We start from the raw sequence: 12,154 nt of genomic DNA on the forward strand, positions 1-12,154 counted from the left end.
GGAAGCAACACACGAAATACAGAGGGGTGTTAAATTGACAACTTTTATTTTGTTAATTCTGTCAGTAATGTGCTAGATCATTTTCAACATCACAAACCAGGTTTTTCCATAAAACTTTCAAGGCAACTCTGCAACACAATGCAATAAACATGAACCGTAACATCAAACTCAGCACTGACACTCTCTCATGGACACCCAAGTAGGAGTCCAAGTGTCAGACAAGCCAGACAGATACTGAACAGCACAAAATAAAAACACAAGTGGCAATATATACGATTAAAGCTCATTTAAAAGAGTAACAAAAATAAAACCTCATTGTACAGAGGCATATCTTGAAGCTTAATCTTCTTCGACTTGGATAAGTGAATAGTGTCAATCTTTGAAATCTGTCTAACCTGAACATTTCTTCAAAAGTGGTACAAAAAACTGGCCCATTTCAGCATTTACTGAAATGCTCTTATAAATGACTGAAGGATGACGGCTTTCGTAACTCACACAGAGTGGTTTGAATGTCTCCCATGGAAAAGCAGGTGACCTACTCCTCATACCATCAGCTTTCAATGCAAATACCAAAAAGACATGAATGACCAACTACATAAAAATACTGAAATGTCAGTTACCAATTACCATTAACAACTGATAAAGTCCTGTGCACCACAAGATTAAAGTCACAGACACAAGATTTCAGCAAAAATCACAGTGTTCCAAGAGGCTGAACAGTGTTTGACATAAGTGCTTTGTCCCGGAATTAATCCAGAACCACAACACTCATTTTGCTGGTATGACGGAGAATACGTAATACAGCTATTAAATGGTACAAATGCAGGAGTTCTCCTTCAGGAGAACATCAAACAAATGTTGGAATAATGTGGGCCAAGTGAAGGGGAAAAAAAGAACGAAATATTCGGCTTTGGTTGCATTAATTGAAAAATTTGGGTCCTTTTAACTAAAACTGTACCGCCAAATTCCCCCTTAACACATCTAATGATGAACAGAAAGAAACCTGAAATGACAAAACTGATTAAATGATGCTGACATTTGACATTTAAACAAATCGATATGCAGTAAGGTCACTGTGGTCCAATTATGGGGTTTTAAAAAGATAAACATGACTGAACATACATATACTTCTGTTAAAAGTGCAAGGATAGGGAATTGTGAATACCAACACAGAACCAAACTTTTTTGAAAAATCGTCTCCTGTATTAGCTGTAATTACTTCATGGTTCCATATGATTTTATCAGTAACCAATCACATTAGAGCAGTCTTTCTGAAACACCTTCTCATAATAGAAATGGCCTATGTTTCATGGAATGCAATTAAGGGGATTTGGAAATGCAGCAACTTCTCTAATCATTCTGCCCCCTGCTGGTCATAATGAAGTAGTAACATTTTGAGAGTTCCAAAGCTATTGCTTCAGGTCAATTAAGTTCCGATACAGCAACAAGCAAGTAGCTACAAATTGATTTAAGAATGCCACTTGTAGCAGAATACAGAGGATAGGGAAATTCAAGCACCCAGTACAATTAAAACTTTGAAATATTCAAGATATTTGTTCCACAGAATCCATGTTACTTAAGAGTATCCAAGACACTGGCATATTCTTATTGCATAAATACGTTCCATGCTATGTCTACAGTTAAATGATAACCTGATTTTTAAAGTCCAGTTATAAATTTACTAAGGAAAAAAAAATCTACAGAGCTTCATGTGATTTTGTATGTGTACATTACCTTAATATATAGGAAAAATAGAAAACATTTACTCTGCATTACTGGCCATGCCTCTGCATAAAATTGGGGTGGGGGGGGGACCATTTTCCAACAGCTCTCCACTTGCATATGCAAGCAAAACAAAAAGGCCTTCATTACATCACCTTTTCTCCACCTGCATTTAAATCCTCGTCTCATATCTCCACCAAGCTCCAACACTGGCTGGCATCTACAACACTTTCAATATGATAGCCATCAAGAATTAGCTGGCCAACAAAAAAGATTCACAGCTCCACGCCAGTATAATCAACACTGAGAACCACCACCCATTCCAACGGCAAACCCATCGCAACATATTCCACAGACTTTTTCGGCACCACAGTCACTGTGCTCAGCCTAATTGGCCAGTTTTTCCTATATACTACTTTCCCAAGAGGTTAGATATCCTGGCATATAGTCGACGGCCAAACAAAGGAAACACTTGGGTGCATGATCCGAGTTCTGACTGATTACACATTAAAATGTGGTACGGCACTACGAATCTACAGGAAAACACACAGCAGCTGAGATTTCAGCTTTTATGGATATGTAGAGATTTTAAGTGGCTGTCTAGTTTAATGGACAATGTTAAAGGACTTGCAGAAGCCTGTCGTTCGACAGATGAAGTTCAATGGCACATGAAGAGCTGAAACCTAAAACTCAAACACGTGTTTTACTCTGCCTCTGTAAAGCTGCTACAGTGTCAAGAAAAATTAAATTTCCTCTGTACATACATCTAACAACCTTCACATTACAAAGCAAATAAAAAATAATTCACAAACACTTATGGGGTCCCACAGTCCATACGTCTGGACGAAGAATGAAACAAGTATCATATATTGCTAACGATCCATAACTGCAAAAAAAAAAAAAAAAAAAATCCTGATTTGTAAACTTTTTTTTTTCTTAATTTTTTTTTTAACTCTAGGACAGTGCTAAAAGAGAAGAGACATGCAGCCCCTCACTTCATATTAAACATCCCAAGGGGACCCAGGTGAAAACAACCAGGGCTTTTCCTTCAGAAACAAGCCACATTATTCAATAATCTCCCTGCTGGTTTGGGAACCCCGACCAGCCATCCTGAGGTGATGCACCGTGAAATCCAATTGCTACAAAAAAAAACAACATGCTACTCTGCAAAATAATAATAAAAAAAAACTGGCAATGTGATTCATATACAAAAATATCAGTTGACACAAAAAGTAAAATGTGCAGTGGCCACTATATATAATTTAATATTTGGGGAGTATGACGAACGGAAGGCACATATACTCTCTTAAGCTTTAATTGAATTTCTCCAGTGCTACTTTACAAAAAATATTAAAAGAAAAATACTGAAATATATAGTGTTATCTGATCTATATATAGCATCATCTGCGCTATATGACCATTTACATTCATATACTCTTCTGGCTACATATTAATACGTAATGTAAACAAAGTCTTAATTCCAAATGCACAAATACGTCAGCAACAATTATTACAAAACATGTCGTCATTTTTAGATCAATCTGATCTGCAGTGACTTCACTGCATGTTATTTCACACACAAACTAGAGCTAGAGATGGGAAACGTTGAGCACAAAGCACACCAACATAGTCAATCCACCCAAATTCAGCATGAAAGTGAGCGCGAGATTGGGAATTCTCTCTACTGGGTTCTTAATACCTTATCTTATACAAGTTAAAAAATGAAAAAATTAAATTGGTCTGACAGCCAAGCACTGTGAACGCACACACAATTCACAGGAACACAAAACTGAAGATATAGATCTGAAAACACTGTTATATGGTCTGTCGTATCTTTCTCCATTTATGAAAACCTGAAGTGCTTTATCAATGTTAATAAAATGAGGTAGATATGATATAATCTACTTCAACGTACATTATAGTAATTGAGAAATGTATAAAACAGGTATCTTTATACGTGCTCATCACTAGGGTGTTTGCATGCAAACAGACTAAATAACATTTTGACCCATCCACAAAAACTGAAAGTTCAAAGTTAGGATTTTAAATCGGAAAATAAAATTAGAGGGAATAAGCACATAAATCTTCATTTAAGTTTTTTTGTTTATCCATGAAAATACATAGACAAGTAGATTATTATAAAAACACTATGACAGGAAGTGGCCACTAGGGTTTTCTGAAGGCTCAAAAGCAGAGAGTAAATACGTACAGGAGTTTGTCAGCTGTGGTGTTTGAATATCCATTTAGTGCTGCTTTATTCTTGATTCTGCATTTTGACATTATTCTTTTCAGGTTAAAACGATGCATTTTCCTTATAGTATTATATCAGAACTAAACTAAAAGTCATTCCTGTAATACTACTCCGAAATAACAAATCATTCCTGTGTTTCTGTGTGGCTACCTACATTCAAAAATGCTGCATTTTAAGTTGTACAAATGTGGTGATTGTCTAAGTCATAGTAGAAATACTATTTGATAAGCTCTGTATACTGCAAAAGCCGAAGTAGCAAACATATACATCAACATAAAATGGTAATTAAATGTATTTTAAATGTATTACCTTTGGTAACTTAGTATAGTTAGATTATTTAAACATGCTTAAAACAATATACTAAATACACATTTCCTGAGTAAATAGGTCATTCTGATCTAGTAGGAAACTACCAGATGCATTAATACTATTTTTTCCAACGCAATTTTAATAATTAAAATAAATATGGTCTCTAAATTCCCGTAACATAATATAACGTATAAGTGCTTACTAAGACAGAAATCCTTTTTAACTCTCCACTGGTGTTAGTTGTGATCCTGAGTATCATCTTATAACCCATCTAATTAAACAGAAAGGCTCACAAGCAGCAACTCACACTCACTCACTCTCTCTCTCTCTCTCTCTCACACACACACACACACACACACACACACACACACACACACACACACACACACACACACACACACACACACACAAAAAAACATATTTTCTACCAATGCTTTAAAGTCATCTCATGTTAGGACATTTATGCATCGTTAGCGTGTCTTTTCCAGTTTCTGAAGTTTAAACCACTGAGAACAACAAGGCACAGAACTGATACAACAACCACAATGGCATCTCAACACAGCTTCTGTGGCAGTTTGGAAGTGCCAAGAGGAGGAAGAGGACAGGGCAAGGAGGCGTGACAGCGACCCATCTCGAACCGGCTCGGTTCTTTTGGCACACGGTGGCGAGACGTTCGCTGGGTCTCACACAGCACTACGGCCAATCTATAAACATGTCTATGTGTCTCACGTTTCGGTAAAATGGGGGGGGGGGGGGGGGGGGGGAGGGGGAGAAACCGTGCTTCATAGAACGAGAACTGGCAAACAATCTCAACTCAACGTAAATGTAACACACTCAGCAACGTACGTAGAAAACATAGGATTGGATGCTTGGCAACGGAACGCGTTTGCGTTCAAACGAACATTTGAACTCATTCAATGAATTGAAGGTCCAAAACAGTAATGTGGAGAATTTCACATTCAAGCACGCTCACACACACATTACGCATGTGTCCAACTTCATCTCCTCTACATTTTAAGATTCTTCCCATAGTAACCGCAACACCAACAGAACACAAGCCCATGGTCACAGTTTCTTCTCAGAGCCTTTCTCTCGCTCCTCCTCAGCCTCCCCAATACCTCCCGGGCCCAGATCCTGCACATCCCCCTTCCTCTCCGCAGGCTGCTGGTTCCTCCTGTGCGCCACCCCCAACACCTCGTTGTTCCCTGGGTCACACAGCTCCTGCAGGGCTCGATCCAGCTCGGCAGGGGTGCCAGCTGCACTTTTGGGCAGGGTCATCTGCAGGGCACACCACAGGGCCGTGCGGGCCTTGCGGGTCAGAACCGCCAAGTCCTTGATGGCGGACGCCAATGCCAGGACGTCTGCTGCTCCGAAACCAAAACAAACACTAAAAAGTTATCTTTAAGAAGACCTTTGCTGCATCGTCACCATCCCCACAGATCACGACTGAGTATCTGTACCTTTATCATCGTGTCCTCTTGGTGCCCCTTGCCTGTATCGGTTGGTGGAGTTGATGACCTCATCCTTGCGCCGTGCCTGCGTGAGGTGGATGGCTTCCAGGTGCCATTCCAGGGTGGTGCTGATGTTGGCGTGCACTGGAGCTCCACGAAGATGCTCCATCTTCCCAACCAGGGTCATAACCTGCAGAAATTAACCATTCCAAACGCCAAGAAAGACCAGCAGTAAGACGTAAGGAGCGAAGGAAAATAAATCTCTAATCTGTTATACCTATTGCACGCAACCACCTACTCTCTGATGTTCTCGCAACTGATCCACGATCAAACGGTCAACTCTGGATGGATTGGCAGGAAGTGCAGGAACGGGCCTGTTGTGGGAACCAGTCATTCTCCGCCCAGGAAAGTTCCTGGCTAAACTGGCCTCAGTCTGGAAAAGAAAGGAAGATCTAATAAACCAACACAACTAATGTCTAAACGAACTGAAGAGCAATCATCTGCAAAATCCCAAGTTGCAGTCAGACTGCGATCACCTTCTTCCTCTCTTTCTCTAAGGTCCTCCACTGCTCATAGCACACCTCCAGTTGCATGTGCAGCTCGCTGGCAGGACCCGTGCGGTTCCTTATGGGTCGATACTTGCTAGAGTGTGAAGGAAACCCAAAGAAAGGAGGCGGCATTTCACTGCCAAGCAACTCGCTGACAAAGGGGCTGAGCTGGCGAAAATCTTCTCCCTGAAGCACATCTATAAGGTCAGGAAAAGGAAATGCTGATGGAGGCAAGGAGAAGACCCCATTGCCTTTCCTGCTACTTGCTGGATGGAGGCCCAACTGCGTCGATCCAGGGCTCTGTTTTTGACCCGTTTTAAGGAGCGGAAAAGGTGGTCCAACATGCAACGAGTCACTACTTCGGTCTTGGTCTTGTTTGCGGCGGCAATTGTTGAGGATATTGTTGTTGTAGTGGTTCCGGTTAGGGCCCACGGCACCAGGGGTTGGGGAAAACCAGTGGTTGTTCTTCTTCATACCCTTCATGTCGTCACGGCCCTCCGAGTTACACTTGTAGCGGCTGGAGTAGAGTTTGTCTGGATGTTCTTGCAGAAGTGAGGTTCCCCAGCTGCCAGGAGCACAGTGCCAACTTTTAGGAATATCAGATGCTAATGGGTGTTCTTCCAGCAGAGGTGGATCGACCTTGGAATGTTTGCCAGGGAAGCTCAGACTCGTGTTGCCAGGAGGCATACCTTGGGACCAAGCACTAGGAAGACACTCTGTGGGTTTGCCTCTCTGGTACTGGCTGCCACCAGGTGACAGTGGGGACTGGAAGTGGTAAGACGACATAAGCCCTGGAGAAAGCAGCTGGTTAGAGACGGTTTCATTTGGCCTGCATGACAAGGGTGCCTGAACACTACTATCAGAGCCGCCTTTCTTCCTGTTCCACAAGCCAGATGCTACAGAGGGGCCTGGCATGTCTCCACTGGACCAGGTGGGACCATTCTTTCCTCCCTGCAGGTAATCCACGTTTTGGAGCTCCGAGGTCACAGCTTGGGTGAAATCACAAGGAAGATCAAGGGAATTCCGCTGACCTGGACCATATGGTATTCTGTCTGGGGAATAACCATTTTGGATATTTGGATCGGAACGTTCCAAACCTTGCTTCCAGCCCCTTCCATTTACCCTGGGGTTCTGTTGGCCATAGTAACTTTGAGAGTTGGAGGTGTTCTTCCATTGCAGTGGGTGGACTCTGTAGTCCTCATAACCCCGGGAAGGGTACTGCCTTTTCGGCCATTTATCTTGTCGGGCCTGATTGGCAAGGTCACATGGAAGCCTAACCTTGTCCACAGAGCCACCATGGTGTGAGAACTTGTCTCGGATTTGATCCATTCGTGACTCCTTCTGCAGTCGTGTATTGTTGCTGTTGCTGCGGTTATGAAAAGCGTATGTGCTGCCAGGCATTTTCTCATATCCTGCATTACGGACCTCTTGACCAGCTACTTGCAGACATGGTCCAAACTCTTCTCTATTGCAGACAAAATCTTCCCTGGGAAAGAAGGAATGACTTTTGATCCCAGAGCTGTCTGTGTACGGTGTTGCAGCAAAACACCTGGGCTCAAAAGTGGCCAAATCTGGGCATTTCTGATTTTCAAGAAACCAAGTATCTATTAAGCCAAGTCCATGGAAACTTTGGTACAACTTTTCCACATCATCTCCTGGTGTTTCTTCAAAAGCATCTTGATAGAAGTCAATAGCTGCATCAGAAAATCTGTTTGCGTTGTGCACCATTTTTGCTTGCTGGTTCATTTGGCTGCCATCTGCTGGCCACGATGGAAACAAGTTTGATGAAGAATTCCTGGGAGAAAAGAAAAAAAAAAAAAAACCTTTTGCTACAGAGTTCCAAATGAACACAAAAAAGCCTTTACCGCCAAATTTTTATTTTTTTAAAAAAGCTTCTAACCTATGCAAAATATGAATATCCTCAAAACCGAAATGCTCTACAGAATGACGAATGATTAAATTGCCAAACAAAATGATAAATAAGTCTAGATATGACATCACAATATCATACACTGGAGAATTTGTGCAAAGTGTACTAACATTGTAGCAATGAATGACGAAGTAACAGCACTTTGTCTCTGCGCTTGAATAACGTACACCTGATTATCCCAGCATTTAAACCCCAGCGGCTCGCCGCCAGAACATACCAATCTTCAAAACGCTCCGATCCATTTGCTTCTTCTAGGATACTGGAGACCATTCCATATATGTCTGGACCATTACCAGAATGAGACAAGCTGTTTTGAGGCCTACAAAAATTTAAACAAAAAATTCAGAAACAATGATAAAATAACACCTAAAAAGTTATTGACATGTATGGTGATATACTGGCTAGTGGCTGCAATTCATTTTTAGCAGTTTATTTGTATTGCATCTTTCAAGATCACAGGCAAACAGACAATCAAATATCAATAAAAATGCATGCCTGTACAAAAAAAAAATTGTAATTTTAAAAGAGCCCACACTGCTAGCTTATCTAACGTCCACTGGGAGACTATTCATCAGCCTCGGGGGAAAGCAGTAAAATCTCTGTCACCCTTGGTCTTAAATTTAGACCTGGCGATAAAAAGAAGATCCTGATCTGAGTTTCCTGTTTGCTGAGTATGGGGTCAAAAGGTCACAGGGTTATTAAGAGCCTTATAAACAAACACAAGAATCTTACATTTTATCACTCAGACCATTGAAAGTTTTCTGCAAAAACATAGTTAAGACACATTATGCTAAACTAGGCTTCACGGCTATCCACTGAAATAAAAACTGAGTCAGGAATTACCACCGAACCCAGTAAGGTCCATTACCTGGGCAGACTGCTACCATGTGTGGCGGCTGCAGGCTGGACATCATCGGTAAGCACCGACCAGCGGTTGTAGAGCACACCCTGGCACAGATCTGAGGTCATCCTGTCACTGGGAGCTGTTGGTACCAGGAGCTGGGCATCCAGCATGCTCTCCTGCTTCAAGTGGATCTTCAAGGAGACCAGTGACAGAGAAGTAAGCTCTCAAATGGAAATGAACACAAGAGCACATGTACCAGCAGTATATTTAACATGGAAAAAGCAAGAAGGAAAGACATCAATGTAAGCAATAACGTCATGTACTCCAACTCCACCTACTGTGCATTTTAACACTACCAATAAGAAACTGGAGCAATGAATGCAGATAACTATATTTCACCTGTAAAAAAAGTTAACAGCCTTGGTAAATCATTTTAGTTTTTACTAAAGGTCTTTCCTTTTACAGCTGACCCTCCATTAATAACTTTATTGACTTACCTGTGGCTTGTAGTTACTGAAAGAGCAGTTTGGATCAGCCATCCTTCTATGAAAACCGTAAGACGATCCGGATCGCAGCTCTGTACCATTGCACCATTCATGGGGATATGAAATGTTCAAAGTGGGCTACCCTGTTCGGGACAGAAAGCAGACCACCTTAGGAAAAAGAAGGGCTCCCTGAAAACGCTACCTGAGACTGAAAAAGGGGCAAAATGTACGACGATGCACGACACAAACAGGCAAGGGCCACTGCAAAACTGTAACACAGATTCCCCTTTTATTGTATGTGCATATATTTTAGCCTGTTTCAGCCTGACGAGCAAACTCACTTAGTATCTCGTACATAAACCAGCAAGAGCAGATACACAAAAAGCAAAAGGAAATAATTAAAATGATTTGGTACTTGAAGACACGGGTGCAAAGCCACGCAATATAATGCACTATTTAAATTGATTGTTTTAAGTTTTAAGCAATGCAACAGCTGCCATACTTCGGCAAATATACATAATTAAGTAGATGTCTTATTAAAAAGCCAATTCGCAACTTGTTGAATGATGCTAGCTGGCATTACTGCTGCTGCAGGATGCGGAGCTGGCCAGCTACAGCAGCCCAGGGAGGTATTTAATGTCAGCCGCTGATATCCTGAGATCTTCACGGCTTGGACGAACCAAAGACGGGTCGGTGTTACTGTCGCCATCGGCCCCGCCAGTCCGGTTACCGTCACTGCACCCTCAGGCAGCCCAGCAAACTGCCAGCGACATTACCGCGCACCCCTCCCGCGACGCAGGGATATTAATACCCGCGCATCACCGCTAAGCAGCCGGCTCCGCACTGGCGCAGCGGCCGCACAGGCTTCACCAGGCAGCCGGAATGGTTCGTCTCGCAAACGATGCGCTACGCTCCGTGCCAAGGGAGCAGTTTGTGAAATGTATCATCCCTCCTCCCAGTGACAGCCTTCAAACCGTACTTCGTGCTTCAGACCGCTCCCTTCCACTTCAACACCAAAGCGTCACTTTAGCTCATTCCTTAAATTATTTTTCACTCCCAAACCAGGGTTGTTTTCTTCCCAGACGCCATTATCTAGTTATGGAAGGAGCGAAGCTTCGGAAATCCACGATGGGCGGAACTAACGGGGCGCTGTCAATCAACATCCGGTCTAATCCAATCGGAACCAAGAAAAGCGACCAATGGGGTAACGGGTTGAATGCCTGCCAGTTGATTGACAGCGCATAGTCGTCCCGCCCACCGCTCTTTTGGATTCTTCACGCGCAAGGAGCGCGCAGTGTTTTCGACTCGTGTTTAACAATTACGTCACGGCCATCAAACATGTGGGTGGCGACTGTGGACGCAGAAAAACACCTACATTTTAAATGGATGATTTTGTAAGAAAGTAGCGGTGCTGCTTTAACAGTGGTGCAGATTCAGTGCAGTACTTCGCAGTGATTCAGAGTTTAATATCTTGACCGCAGCACAACATAATGATTTCTAAATTTACAAACAAATATCCAAATATCGTGACTGTATTATTGTCATCTCTCTGGCAATTGCCACCCCTACTTCTCAGATCTGTGTTAAACTGTAAGTCCCGCTCCAGTCACACTCTGGCACCAGGTACCAGGAGCACCCAGAGCACCCAGTTGATAAACCATAATTCTTAGTTCCAGATAAGGACTTCTAAGTCCTAATTGGTCACAAAACACTAACAAACCAAGTTCAAACGTATAACAAACACAATTCTCTCACTCTATTGGTTCACCTTGGCAGCAAGGTAAAATCCACCCATTTTGCACAATTTACCGGAACATGTCTCGACTGCTAGGCTCTAACTTGGGATATGAATATAGATATTGATTATGTGACATTGAATCACTGTAAATATTTGGTTGTCCTTTGATCAATGATTTGTCCTTTGATTAATGATGATTAACGTATTGACGTATTGCCATTGAATCACTGCAAATTCATGGTTAACATATGATTAATGTGATTATCGTAACAATTACTTCTACATTCGTACTATTGCATAATATATTGCGTATGGCCTACTGCGGCTACTTTATAACTACAACTTTTTGTGCACCAGTTGGGGGAGGTTCGAATCTTTTCCTGCAGGCAGTTTCTCCCCCCACCCCTTGCTCCGCTGTCTGTCTCTCCAAGGTCTGAATCAACCACAGGCAGCTATCATGAAGTGAGGACACACAGTATTCAAAGCACTCTCTTCTTGCCTAAGGCCTAAGACATAACAGACCCAATATGCCTCCCCTCCCAGGCCTACCGATGTCCAATTTTCCATCCACAGCAGTAACACCACAAGGAGAATCTCTGCACCCCATGGTCTCCACTGTATCTGGGAATATTTTGCAAGGTCATACAGCTGGATTAATGTTTATCAGCTTAAATTGTATCAGATAGAATTTCATAAATGATACACTACCATATGAACCAAATCAATTGTATAAAACCTGTTGTGGAAAAATATTGCACTTTAAAAAAAAATTAAACAAAATGTTGAAACTTTATCTACTTAATATGCAAGTTCCTGTAAAATGTTTGTCAAAGATTTCGTGTAAACCTAACCAAATTAGATCTGATCTAATCAAAA

At 42.0% G+C, this 12,154-nt stretch overlaps 1 protein-coding gene across 1 annotated transcript; it reads right to left on the minus strand.

Annotated features, from left to right (window-relative positions):
* Positions 1-29: 29 nt before the first annotated feature.
* Positions 30-10,677, minus strand: LOC111845937 (meiosis-specific coiled-coil domain-containing protein MEIOC-like). The gene is made up of 8 exons (XM_023815683.2): positions 10,520-10,677; positions 9,553-9,683; positions 9,080-9,246; positions 8,429-8,530; positions 6,270-8,076; positions 6,032-6,166; positions 5,743-5,923; positions 30-5,646 (listed from the first exon to the last, which is right to left on the minus strand). Exons 2-8 carry the CDS (start codon positions 9,592-9,594, stop codon positions 5,348-5,350), a joined length of 2,733 nt encoding a protein of 910 aa, XP_023671451.2. The 5' UTR covers positions 9,595-9,683; positions 10,520-10,677; the 3' UTR covers positions 30-5,347.
* Between the last annotated feature and the right edge of the window lie 1,477 nt (positions 10,678-12,154).

This window comes from Paramormyrops kingsleyae, chromosome 4 (genome assembly GCF_048594095.1).
Source record: "Paramormyrops kingsleyae isolate MSU_618 chromosome 4, PKINGS_0.4, whole genome shotgun sequence".
Classification (NCBI taxonomy): Eukaryota; Metazoa; Chordata; class Actinopteri; order Osteoglossiformes; family Mormyridae; genus Paramormyrops; species Paramormyrops kingsleyae.

What these genes read in the sequence shown, in the direction of transcription:
- LOC111845937 (XM_023815683.2), bottom strand. Translation starts at nt 9,594, where the DNA reads ATGGCTGATCCAAACTGCTCTTTCAGTAACTACAAGCCACAG. An exon ending in TCGGAGCGTTTTGAAGATTG is followed by an intron (nt 8,077 to 8,428) that starts GTATGTTCTGGC and finishes CTTTTCTCCCAG; the next exon opens with GAATTCTTCATCAAACTTGT. An exon ending in AAGAGGACACGATGATAAAG is followed by an intron (nt 5,647 to 5,742) that starts GTACAGATACTC and finishes GTTTCGGAGCAG; the next exon opens with CAGACGTCCTGGCATTGGCG.